The sequence below is a fragment of the Camelus ferus genome, chromosome 4, assembly GCF_009834535.1.
Source record: "Camelus ferus isolate YT-003-E chromosome 4, BCGSAC_Cfer_1.0, whole genome shotgun sequence".
NCBI classification, from domain to species: domain Eukaryota; kingdom Metazoa; phylum Chordata; class Mammalia; order Artiodactyla; family Camelidae; genus Camelus; species Camelus ferus.
In genome coordinates this window covers 53,568,168-53,585,337 of record NC_045699.1, presented here as the reverse complement: position 1 = coordinate 53,585,337, position 17,170 = coordinate 53,568,168, and the positions used below count along the sequence as shown (strand labels likewise).

The 17,170-nt window shown below is 37.8% G+C and overlaps 1 protein-coding gene across 1 annotated transcript in view; it reads left to right on the top strand.

Annotated features, from left to right (window-relative positions):
• The window catches only part of ELP1 (elongator complex protein 1), a 52,913-nt gene extending 36,041 nt beyond the window's left edge, over window positions 1–16,872 (top strand). Inside the window, exons 29-37 of the mRNA XM_032478140.1 lie at window positions 228–289; window positions 5,391–5,453; window positions 5,823–5,883; window positions 7,625–7,738; window positions 8,249–8,360; window positions 9,475–9,602; window positions 10,060–10,214; window positions 12,224–12,299; window positions 15,243–16,872. Coding sequence (XP_032334031.1) covers window positions 228–289; window positions 5,391–5,453; window positions 5,823–5,883; window positions 7,625–7,738; window positions 8,249–8,360; window positions 9,475–9,602; window positions 10,060–10,214; window positions 12,224–12,299; window positions 15,243–15,310 — 839 coding nt within the window. The 3' untranslated portion in view covers window positions 15,311–16,872. The remainder of the gene's footprint in view (window positions 1–227; window positions 290–5,390; window positions 5,454–5,822; window positions 5,884–7,624; window positions 7,739–8,248; window positions 8,361–9,474; window positions 9,603–10,059; window positions 10,215–12,223; window positions 12,300–15,242) is intronic.
• The last annotated feature ends 298 nt before the right edge of the window (window positions 16,873–17,170 follow it).

The window sequence follows — 17,170 nt, the reverse complement described above, 5'->3', positions numbered from 1 at the left end:
CTTGGTACTGCCTTTTACTATCCTATGAACAGTCATAGGGAACACTTCTGAAAATGCTTATTTTAAAGCAGTTCAGTTTGAACTTTTACTCTGTAGAGCTGAATCTCCAATTTGTAGGAGACCATTTTGATTTAAATAGTCCTACCAAAAACCGTTTCAACCTGAGTCTTGGTAATACCGTTCTTAGCAAGCCAACTATGGTCAAGTGCTTGTTATTGTCTTCACAGGAAAGCTAGCTGAGCAGAGGAAGCACAGTGATGCAGCCACAGTTTTGGAACAGTACGCCCAGGTAAACTCAGTCCTTCCCTTCTAAAACCCCCAATCAACAAAGACTTCCCAGGTGTACCTTTGCAATCATGAGAATTAAAGGACCTGGTTAGGTAGGAAGTCCAGAGATAGTGTTTGCCCTACAGGTCTTCCATCTTGCTGACTTGACTTAGAAGTCTAAATTCAGTATATCTGAATAATTTTAAGTTCTGTGAGGTAGAATACCAAAAAACCTGCCATAATAATGCACTAGTGGTTTGACCTTGGTAGCAAATACTTAATTACATCTGAAGGTAGTTATACTTTTTATGTTAACTTGCTAAAGTAGAAACAATGAGAAAAGACCATTCTAGAACAAAGTGAATGAACTTTAGACCCTTTTTTGGCTTTTACTCCCATTCTCTCTGTTGGAAATGTTGGAAATGGGTAACAATTTTGCAGCAGTTTATAAAGATAAGTACCTATATCAGCTTCTGATACAATTAGAGGATTTATTATGAAAATAATAAAACTGTGCACTGACACTGGCCACAGACTAACGGAGCACAGGTACGCAGTTGCCACCAGGGATTACTGCCTTCTTGAGTTTTGGCATTTGATGAGTAAGTGTTTTTTTTACAATTGTTACTAGTGGGCATATTTGCATAACAAAATTGTACTTCTAAAATACTTCAATGTCTTCATGTAATAAGGGTGAGTCAAAGAAGGTAACTAAAATTTTATATCATTAAATCCTGGAAAGCAAATACATTGAGTGACTGAGCTGAAGACATTAACATATACCGTCTAAGATAGTTAATTAAATGGATAAGATGCCAGTATCTTTTTTCTATGTAAATTAAGATCACTACATATATATATTTAATTTATATATTTATAATTAATTATAAATGGGATGGAGTTGCATACAATTTATCAATTTTAAATGAACAACGGATGGATTTTGACAAATGTTTATAATCATGTAACCACCACGATCATGAATATGAAACATCTCTAATACCTCCAAAAGCTCCCTCCTGCCCTTTGCAGGCAGTCTTCCTGCTCCACACCCATCTCCTGTCAACAGCTGATCTGCTTTCTGTCACCACACTTTTCCTTTTTCTAGAATTTCATATAAATAGAGCCCTCTGGTATGTGGTCTTTTTAGTCTGGCTTCTCTCACTTACATAATGATTTTGGTTTCTAACATTTCTTTTTGATTCTTTCTGAGAATTTCCATCTCTATGCTTACATAACCCACCTGTTCTTGCATGTCATGTACTTCTTCCATTAGCGCTGTTACCATATTTATTTTAGATTCCCAGCCTCATAATTCCAACATCCCTGCCATATCTAAGTCTGGTTCTGATGCTCGCTCTGACTCTTCAAACTGTTTCTTAATCCCTTTTGTATGCCTTGTAATTTTTTCTTGAAAGCCTAATGTGATGTACTGGGTAAAAGGAAATTTGATAAATAAGCCTTCAGTGATGTGATGATGAGGTGGGGCATTGCGGAGGAAGAGTGCATAGTCCTGTGATTAGGTCTCAGTCTGTAAGTGAGCCTGTGCCTCTGGATTGTGAGCTTCACCAGTGCTTCTCAGTTTTTCTCACTGAGGTAGGACAGGAAGGCTAGAGATTGCTGGAATTGGGTATTTCTTTCCCCCTACATTGGTTAGACCATGCTAAAACCCACTTCAACTAAGCTCTGGCAAAATAGTTTCTCTTGAGGGCAGATCTTGTTAAGAAGATAATCGTGCTCTGGGTGTGTCTTCAAATGGCTACTTTCCCCCGCCTTCTGCCAAAAGCATGAGGATATTTCCCTCTGATATTCACTATGAGAACCTGGTAGGACTCCTGGAGGTAAAAACGCGTTAAAGTGTAGTAGCCTCCCTAAGTTTGGGCCCTTATAGAGTTTTTAACTCTTAGCCTGTCTGCAGTGAGTGCTATTAGGGGGGAAAATTCTGTCTTTCGCCCTAAAGTATGATGTATGCTGGGTTGTTTTGTTTTGTTTTGTTTTTTTAATGTGAGTACCTGGTAGGGCTATTGTTGGAATTGGCAAACTATAGCCTGTGGGCCAAATTTAGCTGGCCACCTATTTTTGTAAATAAAGTTTTATTGGAACGTAACCCCACCATTTGTTTATCATTGTTTATGGCTGCCTTTGCTCTTAAAACCACAGAGTTGAGGAATTGTGACTGAGACTGGCCCAGAAAGCCTAAAATATTTACTGCCTTGCCTTTTACAGAAAAAAATTTACCAATCCTTGCCCTCTTGGGTTGAGGAAATTCCCTTGTATTTCTAGTTCTGGGAGTCTTTATCATGAATGGGTATTGAATTTTGCCAGGTACATTTTCAACTAAAATATATTTTTGTTTTGTTTTGTTTTTAGACCAGTGGTAGGATGAGTTGCATTGATTTTCGAATGTTAAATCGACTTTGTATCCTTGGGTTAAACCCAACTTGGTCACAATATATTATCCTGTTTCTGTATTGGTGGATTCAATTTTTTGAGGATATTGTGTTTGTTCTTGAGGAGTATTGATTTATAGTTTCCTTGTTATGTCCAGAATATGTAAAGAACTCTTACAACTTAACAACAGAAGGACAGACAACTCAATCTTAAAATGACCAAAAGACTTGAATAGATATTTCCCCAGAGAAGATTTACAGATGGCCAACAAGCACGTGAAAAGATGTTCATCATCACTGTTCATGAAGGAAATGCAAATCAAAATCACAACGAGCTGTCGCTTCATACCCACTAGAATTACTTTAATCAAAAATATGAAAAATAAGTGTCGGCAACAGTGTAGAGGAATAGGAAGCCTATGTATTGCTGGTGGGAATGTAAAATGCTGCAGCTGCTACAGAAAAGAGTTTGGTTGTTCCTCAAAAAATTAAGCATAAAATTACCACATGACCCAGCAATTCCACTCCTAAGTATATACTCAAAAGAAATGAAAACATGTCCACAAAGAAACTTGTACACCAGCGCTCATAGCAGCATTATTTATAATAGCCAAAAGTTGGAAACAACCCAAATGTCCATCAATGAGAGATGAATGGACAAATAGCAATCTGTGTATGTACACACACAGAGGAATGTTATTTAGTCATAAAAAAAAGAATGAAAAGCTGATACATGTTACAACTTGGATAAACTTGAAAACATGATGCTAAGTGAAATAAGCCAGATATAAAAGGACAAATATTGTATGATTCTACTTATATTAGGTGTCTAGCTAGAGCAGTCAAATTCGTAGACACAGAGAGTAGGATGGTGGCTGCTAGAGGCTGGGGGAGGGGGAACTTGGAGAATTATTGTTTAATGAGTATAGACTTCAGTTTTGCAAGATAAAAATGTTCTGGAGAAGGATGGTGGTGTTGGTTTCACAACATGTGTTGGTTTAATGCCACTAAACTATATACTAAAAAATGGTTAAAAGGGTAAATTTTATATTAAATTTTACCACAATCAAAAACACGTAAGGGGAAAACAGGAACAGAGGATACGTGCTGATACTTGGTGCAACTCGGCTGAATCTTGACAACATGCCAAGTGAAAGAAGCCAGATCCAAAAAGTCACCTACTGTGTGGTTCCTTTTATGTGATATATCCAAACTAGGCAAATGCAGAGAGACAGAAAGCAGGTTAGAAGTTACCAGAGGATGCAGGGAATGAGGGGAAAAAGGAAGGATTAGTTAATGGGTGTAGAGTGTTTTAATGGGATGATAAAAAATTTTTGAAAATAGAGCCAGTGGTTGCATAACATTGTGATACAGTAAATACCATCAAATTACACACTTGAAAATAATTGTGTTATGTGAGTTTTACATCAATAAAACACACACACACACTCATTCACATTGCAGGTCAAACAAAACATGTCCTGCTGTGTTCCTCTGGGACCTGTGGTATAGGCCTGTTAGTGTGGCATATGCATGTTCCTTTGGGGTCTGGGAAGAAAATCTTATTTAATCTTCTTAATTAAAAATAGCATATTTAAAGAAGTATATATATGTATCACAGATTGTTTAAAACGCTGAAAGCAAATACAAGAAAATAGAAACACCTTAGTTCTACCACTCAGAGATTGCTGTTTTAACACTCCTATTTCTTTCAAGAATTTTCTCTCTCTCTCCCTCCCTCCTTTTTTCCCTTCCTCCCTTCCTTCTCTCTCTCTCCTCCTTCTCTTTTTCTCTCTTTGTGTGTACCTGCACACATACACACATGCACACATACTTTTATCCAAAATGAAATTACATTGTGCTGTTTGTAAATTTGGTTTGTTTGAGTATAATCTTCATCTTTCCATGTTAACACATTTTAATTTATCTAATAATTAAGATTCATGTTCCCTTAATGTTCCAAAATTGTTTACAGTAGATTGTTCCAAATTAGGTTCCAAACTAGGGCCATATCTTGCATTTTATAACTTATGTCTTTTAAATCCCTTTTAATCTAATGTATATGCCTCACCTGCCCTTTTTATAACAGTGATTACAAGAAACCCAGTCAGATGTCTCATGTATTTCATCTTTTTAAAATGTTTTAAGTACATTAAGTAATTTGTATGTTGGGGTACACGATCAAAAGCTTTTATTGGTAAGGGTATAAGCATCAAACATTTGAGGACTGTGTGTGTAGGTGTTTATTACACTCCTGTTTATTAAACTTATTTTTCAGCTTTCTGTAAATTTTAGGTTGCTCAAAATAAAAAGGAAAAATAAACATCAAAAGAGAAAAAAAAGTTCAGAAGATGATTATAGTCTCCCATTTTTTTCAAAGTGCAGGCTTGTGAATTTGGGAGTCCATCTAAATCTGCTGAATCCAATTTAGTGGCGCAGCTGGGGAAATGGGCGTTTCTAACAGACTCCCTGGTTTTGATGCTCAGGGACATAGATGATGCTTGCCGTATGTTTTGTGATTGTTTCCAGAATCGACACACCTCCTTTGTCTTTTGCGTGAATATTTACAGAGCATGTGCTCTAGGCCAGACACGATGCTAAGAACTGGAACTGTGAGCAATAGGCTGGAAAGGGAGATGGAGGCAGCTCTGTGGGCACTTTTGCAGTTTGTTATGGTGGCATCTGACACACTTGCTCCATTAGCCTATTTCTTCCTTGATGTTCCCTTGTCAGGATTATGAAGAAGCTATCCTCTTGCTGTTAGAAGGAGCTGCCTGGGAAGAAGCTCTGAGACTGGTAAGAGAACTTCCCAAATCCTTGCTAAGCAGAGCAAGAGCACAGAGACAGGATCCGCTGAGTCCCTTGTCTTATGAGGCTGCTGAAATTCAGTAGAAATAGCTCAGGTTCCCAGTCGAAGGATAAGCAGTGTCTTTTAAACCATTAAAAAAAATTTATTCTTGATGTTTGGAATTAGTCCTCTAAGTGTGAAATATTGCTGTTTTACTGAAATGAATTTAGTTTTCGTTGGCTGACTTGTGGGAGGCCTGCTCCTCTGGAAAATATCCTCGTCACCTCAGAAAGTGATCCATTTCTTTCCGAATGTCTTAATTCTCCAGCAATTTGAAGTTTTCCTGCCTGAAATTATTGTACTTTATTTTCTTTTAGGTACACAAATACAACAGACCAGATATTATAGAAACCAACGTAAAGCCTTCCATTTTAGAAGGTGAGGGGTTACATTTCAGATGGAATTCCTCGTTTGGAAGAGTTGGGGAGGAGAGGGAGAGTATTCTGTTACAGCCTTTAATCATGTCGGTGAGGAAAGAACTCATGATAGTGAGTCAATCAAGAATTCTCCAGTGACTGCAATGTTTAATTCTGACCAGGGTTTTGTTTATTTGTTTGCTTGTTTTTAATTTTTGAGGGGGTAGGTAATTAGATTTATTTACTTATTTATGTTTAATGGAGGTACTGGGGATTGAACCTAGGACCTTGGGCATGCTAGGCATGCACTCTACCACTGAGCCATAGCCTCCCCCTGACCAGGGTTTTTAAATATGCTAAGCTGTAGGGGGCAAGGGGAGGTTGAATGTAGCTCAGTGGTAGAGCACATGCTTAGCCTGCATGAGATCCTGGTTTCAATCCCCAGTACCTCCATTAAAGAAAAAAAAAAAAGACCTCACAGTCTAGTTGGGAAAGCCAATGGCACAAAAATAGATGGATAAATAAATACGCTAAGCTGTTAAATAGTAGCACATAAAATAAATGTTAGCTGTTAAAAACCTGTGATAAGATACAATTAAGAATCTTCATGTTTGGAAATATTTGGTAAACTTGAATATGAACTGTATATTAGATAATAATATTGTGTCAAATGGTCAATTTCGTACATTTAGTAATTGTAGTGTGGTTATATTACATAATATCCTTATTCTTAAGAGAGAGATGCTAAAGTATTTAGGAGGAAAGGATCATATCTGCAAATTTCTCTCAAAAGTTTCCACAAAAATAATTGTGTGTGTGTAAAGAGAGGAACAGAGGAAGCCAAAAATATGGCAAAATGTTAACAATTGATAAATCTAAGTGAAGGATATATGCATATACATCGAACCTTTGCAACTTTTATGTAGATTTGAAATTTTTTCAAAATAAACTTAATTTTTTTAATAAAAAGAAGAACCTTTACAAATGAAGTTGATGGTTCTGTGAGAACAATTGAATGTTACCAGTTATAGAATACTCTGGTGTTGACTGTAATCCTTTAAAAGCAAAGTGTAAAAGAGGGACATCAGTTTGACTTACAGAGAAGTCTTTGGCAGTAGAGGTTGGTTTTAAGCTCTGCACAGTATACCCTGTAAGTAATGTCTGGCCTTCCTGACATTAACATGTATTCACATTCTTACCCTTCCTGCTCCCTACTTCCCTGTCCTCATTAAAACTGGAAGGGTTCTTTGTGTATCATTCACTTTAGGTACCCCTAACTGGACACTGGAAGCCTCCTTCCTGGCCCTAGAACTATCCATCTAGCCCACTCTTACTTGGGGATTTTTCTCCACTAATGAGAACCTAGAAAAATGCTGACAATTCACCTGCAAAGACCTAATACTTATGTTTAGGAAGCATTTCAGTGATTTTCCTCCTATTTTTCTTAAGAGCTTCCTGTGCACTTCTTTTATTTGCCAGTCTTCTCTTGAGTCAGATGCCAAGTGTTTGTTCAGGTGATTTTTCAAGTTTAGTGGTAGAGAGTATTCTAGGATGAAGATGAACTTTAAGATCTGGAATCTCAATCTCTAGTTCATTCTCCTAAAACAATGTTGGTTAATTCTCATCAAGGAAAAAAATCTTTCTTGGAAAACCTAGTAACTTTTCTTTTTGTTAAATTCCAAATCCCTCACTGAGCCCCACCCCCTAGTTTTTTCTCTTTGCTTAAACATTGTGCTTAAATTGCTTTCCATCTACACCTTCAGCCCAGAAAAACTATATGGCATTTCTGGACTCTCAGACAGCCACATTCAGTCGCCATAAAAAACGTCTGTTGGTGGTTCGAGAGCTCAAGGAGCAAGCACAGCAGGTGAATCTGGGTAAGTGTCTGCCTGAAGACAGCGATGCTTGGGGAGACGTGAGGGGGCAACGTCACACTTTGCTTTAGCTGCTTAGTGTGCTCCTGCAAAGTGATTACTGTGCGAAGTGGAAGTCTGAGGCCTCTGTGAAACCCCTTAGGATCAGTCTGTGTGTGTCTGTGCTGTGGGTATTGGGAGGGCTTGGGGCAAGGAGCAAGCGCACGTGGGAAGAGCTCTGCCAAACGTTCCGCCACCCACCAAGCAGAGCAGCTGACTACTTGTTTTACGAATGAGCCTCCTTGTTTCCAAAAGTTCCTTTGCTTCAAAAAAAAAAAAAAAAAGACGTTTGGTAGAATACTAGTTTACAGTGATAAAACTGTATTTAATGTCTCATTTCACTTTGAGATCAACTTTGTAATGGTTTTCATACATGCTTAGATATACCCTGGGTAACTGTAGTCCACTTACCCACTGAAGGTAAACCCTCCTTAGCAGGGAGTTTTCATTCTGCATCTGGTTCTTTTTTTGTAGATGATGAGGCTCCCCATGGTCAAGAGTCAGATCTCTTCTCTGAAACTAGCAGTATCATGAGTGGCAGTGACATGAGTGGCAAATATTCCCATAGTAACTCCAGGATATCAGCGTACGTATCGTGTTTCTTTGGCCCATTGACCATGCCCTGGGTCTATGGAGAAAGTACAAGTAAGTAGGTTAGTTTTCCAGCAGGACAGTGCGGCAGGAGGGAGAGACGTTCCTCTCCCAAGGCCCTGTGGGCGTTGTGCAGGGACCTCCTCAGCATATCTAAGGGATTGGACTCAGTGTTGAAGTGTTTTCTGCTGCAGCTTCCTGGCCTATATGTTTGCCCATTAATATTCAATTTACGTATAACATCTGATTTTATTCATTTAAATTCATTTAAATATTCAGTGACTATAATGTGTTGACACTGAAAAGACTGTAAAGGTTATGAAGAAAAAAGATTCCAAGCTTCTTCAATTCAAAGACATAAAGTACATGATTAAATTACACTTTTACCGAGTGTAGCATTTGGTCAGAAGTATTGAGCACACATACGCTAGTTGTAGTGGATGTTACCCAAACCTTTTAAGGAGATATGAGTTAAAAGAGCTTGTAGCCTTGCTTGGGAAACATAAAACGGTGCAAGATTATATATTTAAACTGAATTGTGCTTTAGGAGTTCAGAAATGGACATCTGTGAGGTTGTGTGTGATGTTTAGAAACTGGAAGAAAGGCACCTAGAGCTGGGCTTTTGAGAGTTGAGGTGAGACTCCCAGACAAAACAAGTGGCACAATTAGGGACCTCTGAGGCAGGGAAGAATGTGGGGTCCATATATATTTTATCATATTTATTCCAGTCCAGTATGTCTGTGTCTCCCTATTTAAATTTAATTTTGTTGCCTTTAAATTTATTTGGTTTTTACTTCAAGATTCAGGCTCGTTGTTCTTCTGTTCATTGTTCTAGCTCTTATTATCAGATGTAATATCGTTTTATTCTGTATTTTAATCAAAACTTCAAGGCCAGGCATCACGTTTTAGGGTTTTCCTTGTTACTTTCTGCCTTTTCTTTCCCAATTTAATTTTATGTGTCATAACACCTGGTCATCATTTTCCTCCAAATACAAATACCATCTGTATATATTCTGATTTCCCAGAAAGTTGGTGGCCAGTAGTTACTTTCATTTTAATCTGTCCAGCACAAAGAGAGCCCTTTTTCAAACATCTCTAATTTCTAACAGGCGGTCATCTAAGAATCGGCGCAAAGCAGAGCGGAAGAAGCACAGCCTCAAGGAAGGGAGTCCCCTGGAAGATCTGGCCCTTTTGGAGGCGTTGAGTGAAGTGATACAGAGCACAGAAAAATTGAAGGGTACATTCTCAATGCTGTTGATGCCTGACCCCTAAAAAATAGTAAATGGGTAGCACAGGCAGTTTGTAAGATAATTAAGATACAATTTTCCCAACTTGAGGAAAGACAAAAACTTCCAGCAAGGAAGTGTTATTTCAGGGCATGTTCCTGAAGCACTTCTCAGCCGGTATCCTAGAGGCCTTTCTCATTGGCATCCACCTGCCTGAGCTATGAAAGATTAGCACTGGGACAGGAATGGTGGAGACACTGCCTTCTGCTTGGACTCCATTGTGTTTGTTTTCTTTCTATAGTAGATGTGTTGAATTATTCCAGCTTTTGGGAAAAAAGAAAATGTGGGAGATGGGAACTGTAGTGTGATATTAGGTATTTTTTTGGGGGGGAGGAAGAAACTCTGTTATGATTCCAGCAATGGAGCTGGCAACACAATTTACCTCTCTCACAAATTTCTTCTCTTTAGATGAAATACACCATATCCTAAAGATGCTCTTTCTGTTTGAGTTTGACGAGCAAGGAAGGGAATTACAGAAGGCCTTTGAAGATACTCTGCAGCTAATGGAAAGGTCACTTCCAGAAATTTGGACTCTCAGCCCCCAGCAGAGTTCAGCTATACCTGTAAGTTTTCCTCAATGACAGAATGTGCATTTTTTCATCATTTTCACAGGTTATTACACTCACAATCTCTTAATAGTCAAAGCAAAAGACTTTCGTGTTCTTAAAACATACTATGCTATAGTTAAATTATCTTAGGCTTAAGTTTAAGCTGTTGGTGAGATTTTTTGTTTGACTATACAGTGACTAGTGGTTGAGTTTATGTTTATTTTCTCCTTTCTGCTTGAAAAGGCTGTCATGGTGAAGATGGGAAAGTCAGATGGTTGTGCCTCACCTTAAATGAGATTGGTGTGGGAAATGGGGGAAGCTAGGATCAGAGTTGGCCTCTTACCTCCCTGTTATGAGTTATGGATGGGATTAGAGTTCCTTAAAGGAACCCCAGACAACTGTTTTTCCTCTTGTTTTATGGTAAATTTGACTTGTCATTTTCAGTTTCATTTTGTCAGTTTCGATTTTGATTCAGAAGGGCAGATGTATCAGTCAGGATCCATTAAGGAAAAAAAATCGCAGCTATAATTTTAATCAGAGAGAATATAATATACGAAACTGGTTAAACAAGTGCTGGAGGGCCGAAAAGGCAGAATGGGAGCACAGAGAAGGAAGATTGTGATAGTAACTGTAGGCAGCAGCTTGTGCCCTTAAGTCTGAAGGAACAAAAGGAAGCGTTTGGAATTATTAGAATTTAGAAGCTTGGAGGTGGGGCCCAGCAGAGCTGGTTCTTGAACCTCTGAGAAGGGGGTGCCAGCCAGCTGGTGCCGATATTTCTGAGAGGGCAGGATGAGGCTGGTTCTCAGTGTGTAGCAATAAACAGAAACTGGAAATGAATAGCTTCTGCAGGATAGAGAGCTACTGTTGGGTGAAAGCAAGTGAGTGAAGTAGCAAATTCCTCCTTCCTCCATCCAGCCTTGCCCTGTCCCCTTGGTGTCTGCTATTGCTGGAGCATAACGGAGCCAGCTGTCCAAGGAGGGTGTTTTCTGAGGCTCCCAGTCCTAGCATCACGAACAGTGTATAAAAGGATGGGTTTGGAGCTGAGAGAGTGACTGGTAATCAGCTCACTGGTTTGAGATATAAGCTTACTGGGTCTCGACTCCCTCAGTTATAAATGGGATGAGACTCCTTGTATATTTCACTGGAATGTTTTGAAGGTTAGATAAGATGGTAGATATAAAAACATTTTACAAACCATAAAAATAAAAGCAACTTAGAATTAGTCCCCACAAATACTTGAATACTATAATAGGTATTTCTTAGAAGAAATATGATCACCTTCAAAACTATAGTGGTTTCAAAGCTAACAGGGTATAATGCCTCCCCATGCCCTCCCTTCCTCCTTCTATTCAGATCATGTTAACATCTAAGACACCAACTTATGAGTCTTCTAGGGAAAAATGACCAGGAAAATTATATTTCTGCTCTGATTGGTAAAGCATGGTAATGGCATATGTGCCTGATACCACGAATCACATGGAGGTGCTCTGAGCGCATGACATTGCTGCTGAGAGAGTGCCACTGAGGGAATGCACACACAGCTGAATGAAGGTGAAGCAAAGGTCCTGGCATGTGCCTGCTAAGGCTCATGCAGCTGTGGAATTCCTGTCAAGTCTTTTCGTTTTATCTTGAAGAGTATGCAGAGTTTGCATTGTCTTCCATAATATGCAAATATTTGTTTTAATGTAAAAATTCCCACAAATCTTTGAGTACAATCTGATGCTCTATTTATTCTGTAACCTCTTATTATTACTGTCTCCACTCAGGGTATATGTTGCTCATTTGGAAAGGACCAGGCATATATCATTGAAATTTTTCTTTTTCTGTTCTTCTCCCATCATCTTCTGGTAGAAAGGAGGTTTAGAGGTCTGAATTGAAACTAGAGAAACTGGTGAATTAAAATCATGTATGTGATTGATACTGTAATGAAAATGAAAGTCTAGTTACTGCTGGTAGAGATTTGGTATTTGCAGTTATCAGAGGTATAAAATAATCTTTGCTCATTTGGTCTACTTTCTACTTAGGTTCTAGGTCCTAATTCTACTGCAAATAGTATCATGGCCTCTTATCAACAACAGAAGACTTCAGTTCCTGTTCCTGGTTAGTACTTTTTCTGTCCTAATTATTACAGTACTAGGCAGTAGGGTATCTTTTCTGTAAGTGTTGAGGTTAGTAGTGTAAGGAGAGATTGGGTAGTCACTACAGTTTTCCCTCAGTTTTAAGACTACATCTTTAGTAACATGCTTCTAGTGTTGGGAACCTGGAGGGATGGGAAATCCACCATGTAAATGTATAATGAAAAAAAAATTGTTTTACATACACACTTGTCAATACAACGGTAAACGCTTGTTCATGCAGTCACATCACAGTTGAAGTCTGAGTCTAAACAGTCTAATTTGCATGTACATTTTAAGAATTCTTCTGAATACTCATTTTTGACTATTGGCAGTTACATATCATATCTTGGGGACATTTACATAATCCTTGCTTAAGATCTGGATCTTTTTAATCATCCATAGGATTGACAGTATAATTTGAAAATAAATCCAAAGAATATTAGTATTTCATCTGCATTTCCTGTTGAATTATACCTAAAATGTTTTGTGTGTTTGTTGGGGGGAAATGATTCTCATCAGTTAGATTATGTATTCCTCAAAGTTAAAAGCCCCGAAGGCTTTCTTTTGAAAGTTAGTTAAAAAACTTTTGACATATCAAATTGGTGCCCAGGTATTTACCCTTCTTGCGGATCAATCAAACATGGTAACTCCTTTTTAGATTTGAAAAGTTAGCAGTTTTTTACAACTGCTGTTAGCATTTTCTGGCATGTGATAGCCACCGTTCTGAAATTATTTTATTTAAGTGCTATACCATGATAGCATTTTGATGACATTTGAAGTAGCCTTTGGGGAGCGGAGGGTCAAATTAAGTTTAACTTTAATGGCTTATGCTGCTACCAGGAATAAATTAATCACCTTCCATTCCAGCTAAGCTCATATATCCAAACAGGTAACTGCTGTATCGCTTCTTCCCAGAGGCTGGCGAGCTGCTTTTGGTATCAGTCCCAAAACATACACTTATTTCTGAGATGTTAAAAATTCATCTTAGACTTGAGGCAGTTTGGTACCATGTCTAATCCAGTTGTGATTTCTTCCCTCTGTTTTCCTCATGGCTGGCTTGATGCTGACCTTCAGGTCAAGTCCAGTCCCACCTTTCTCTGGGGTAGTCTGGTGGGCTTCATCAAAGAGCACTTCTATTTTCCAGCTGAGCCTTAAAGACTCAAAGACTTTAAAATTTTGAGACTCCTCATTATTAGAGTATGTATTATCAATGTCCCTGTTGTTATAAAATTATATAGGGAAAGAAAAATTCTCATAATTCAAAAATGAGCAGATGAGCTACTCACAAAATTAGTCCTGTTCAAATACTCCTCACCTGGCCCTTCCCAGCTGACAATAGTAGTAAAGCACACTCACACATTCCCCTTGAGGGGGACCAGTGACTTGATGGGGCATTTTCTGATTGTTTCATGTTTACAGTGCAATGTAATATCATGCAGCTTGATTGCAAGTCTTGCAGAAACGTAAGATTTCATAAAATGGATTAATGTTACTGCAGAAATGCTTAAATCATAGCTGAATTGGACTTCTTACGATTGATAACAAAATTGCTTAAAATGAGTATGATTTGACTACAAAGGATTAAGAGCAGTCCTTGGAAAAATTGATAAAGCCCTCAAAGTATTTTTGTAAAATGACTCTCTTTGTGTTGTGAAATTCAAACATGGAAATCTGAAAGATGTCATGTCCTGCTGTCACACAGTTTGTCAGAATAATTTCTTTCTTGCCAAGAAGTCAGTATTTGGCGTTTATTCTTAGTTAAGTCTAGGAGTCAAATATAGCTGTATAAATTTATGCCTAAATTTAAAAAATAAGATAAACTACTTTCATAACTTGTTTTTTTTTTAGTCTCATTCAAAGTCTTAACTTGAATTTCACTACTTAACATGAAATTATGGGGCCTATTGACAATGAATTTATTTAAGTAGCCTTTTCCAATATTCTTAACTAAGCAAAACCTCTTGTGGTCTTTTGTCTATACAGTTTTGTTGTTTGAGGGAGTAGAGAGCAGTAATTGTACGTGAAATTGTAAAACTAATATGATTAGTAGAGAAAATCTGGATTGTAAAGCAAAGCATGTCAAAGAGAATTAAAACTTGGTAATTTCTACTCATGTGTATACATGCATGTATTTATGTATAAAGAAATTATATTTTTAAAACATTTTTTCTTGAACATTTTTTACACATTTTGAAATATTCATGTAAATAATTTTTGATGTCTTTGTGGCTCAGATGTACTGTTAGAAGTTTATCATGAATAATGCTGAGGAAGAACATCTTTATATATACATATTTTCTCATGTGTCTATTTCCTGTATATGGTTTCTACTTAGATAAGAGACTGACTGAAAGAGGGCCTGGGAGTTTTATCTAACAGTGGCAATTTTCCCCAAATCGTCCCCGCTTCTGCCATTTATTTATTTATTTTTTTAAGTAGGGACATTTTTATTGATCAGTGTGTTTGTAGAATTTTTTATCATGAAGTATTCTCTGTCCATTAACTTTACTTACTGAATACATGCCACCACTTTTTTACTCTTATAATTGAGGTAAATTTCTCATATAGTGAAATGTACAGATCTTGGGTATATAGTTTGATGAAATTTATTACATGACCACCACTACCAGCACCCCCTCCCATTTGAAATATATAAAATTATTCCACTTTGAATCACTCAGTAGGCATTTTTTCTTCAACGCTCCTACCTGCCTGAAATTGAGGGAAAATTCCTCTTCTCAGGGCAGGGCCTCCAGGCTGTTTGCTCTGACCAAGGGACTTCAAGAGTAACAGAAACATTAACTCTGGTTCTGATGGTCGTCTTTCAAGTGCAAAGCCCAATCACCTAGTTTTAGCTTAAAGTTACTGCCTCAGCTCCCACCAAGAAAGAGTGTGTCTTTCACAATTTCCCTTTCCTTTCTTTCAGATGCTGAGCTTTTTATACCACCAAAGATCAACAAAAGAACCCAGTGGAAACTGAGCCTTCTAGAGTGACTCTGACCCTGCTGGGAGGGCTCTGGCAGAGAAGGCTGTTTTCCTTCCACTCCTCGCTTCTCGAGGCCTGGCTGTTGTGAATTGGGAAGAGTAAGACCATCTACCTTAGCATTGCAGAGAGCTGCTCTATACAGCAACCACCAAGCAGTTCTATTTTATTTTGTTTTGCATATAATTTTAATCATTAGCAAGACTTAACGCTTTAACCGATATAGCATCATTTTGTAAAAATTAGTGTTCTTTTATTTAGTGCTATTTGAGAGCATATTTCTGGTATTTATGGTAATCAGAAGATTAAGTTCATTCCCAGCTACAGGTCTGATTCATAATGGGACCTTAGACAAATCACATAATTGATTTATGCCTCAGTTAATTGGGAATAATGTCTCATGACTTCCACCTCAAAAGTGTGAAGAAGTAAAATAATGTTTTTAAATTGTTTCATGTTCCTTGAGAGCACTATGTATAAGCAACATGGCTATTAGTGCTCTCAACATTTGGTCAGATATAATCATTTAAATGACTTCTTCACCTTGAGCTAAAGCAGAATAAAAACCGAAACATACCCTTTGAAATTCTAAGCTTTCCTATGCGGACAGCAGTTATTTTGTACTTTCTTGCCAGCCCGTGTGCTTCCGGTTATGACTGGCTTGAGCCTCCTCTCACTGCAGTGTTCTTAGAGCCTGTTTTTACTGCCTGTGAATGTTCTGCTAGAGGTTTGCAGTGTTAGAGCGGGAGCAGATTAGAATTTCTGAAGCAGTATCATGCACATTTGGTATGGTGAACAGTGAGCGTCATATGGCATGCACAGTTGTAAGTTACTCCTTTTTCTTCAAATATTGCTGCTGTTAACATAATGTTTTTGTCAGTATCCAGGCCGTTTCATTTATTTTTCTTTATAATGCTTAACAAACTTCTGTCTTTTAGTTATTTTCTTTGGAAGAAATGAGAACGTTTTCTCTTTTTGGTGAGTCTAGAAAAAGCTCAGTTCATTTTGACAACAGTTTTGTGGCTGATTCTTGGGTAAGGTTAAAAATTTCTTCCATGCTTTTAATACCAGAACCAGACCTTTATTACTGCACATAAACTAACAGGACGTGTTGCTTTTGGTCCTCAGGATATAAATATACCCAGAATTGTAACTAAAGAAGACTTCCCTTATATAGCAAATGTAAACTGTAGAATCTGGGTGTGTTCACTGTGTAATTCAACTTTCTGTGTGTCTGAAAATTTTCACGAAATAGTAGGAAAAAAGATCTAACCTGCTTTGCAGGAATCAACTTTTTGACTCATACCCAGATTTAAGTGCCCAACACTGAAAGGCAGAAAGTGCTTTGTGACTACTCTTTGGCATGGTAACTTAACATGACATTTTAATATATTACAGTGCTCTTGCTCTGGGTAACAGTAAAGGGACCCATGCTGATGGGTTGGAAATAGAAGTAAATGTGTCTGTTGATAATGGTGTGACTTTTCATGGATGTTTAGTTTCCTTGAAATCATGTATTGAAGCAGCAAGAAAGAATTTGTATGAATATAAATTACTATCAATTACTCTGTCTCTCATCTGAGCAACATGGAATTTTGTTCATTTAGAGAAGAAGCAGGTGGGAGCAGACCTTCCCAATTGAAGGCAGAGTCAGGAAGAATTCATGAGGAAAAATACAGTGGATGGTAAAAGGAGAAACTGCTGGCAATGATGAATGCTTAATTTTGGGGAAAGATTCTGTCAAGTTCTAGAGAAGAGTATGTAATTCTTCCCCCAGATTTGAGCTCTGTCGCAAAGCAAATTCATGCTTCAGGAAGCTAAAAGCCTCAGTTATTTTGTTGGTTCCATTAAGTCAGCTTTGCTTGGATGCC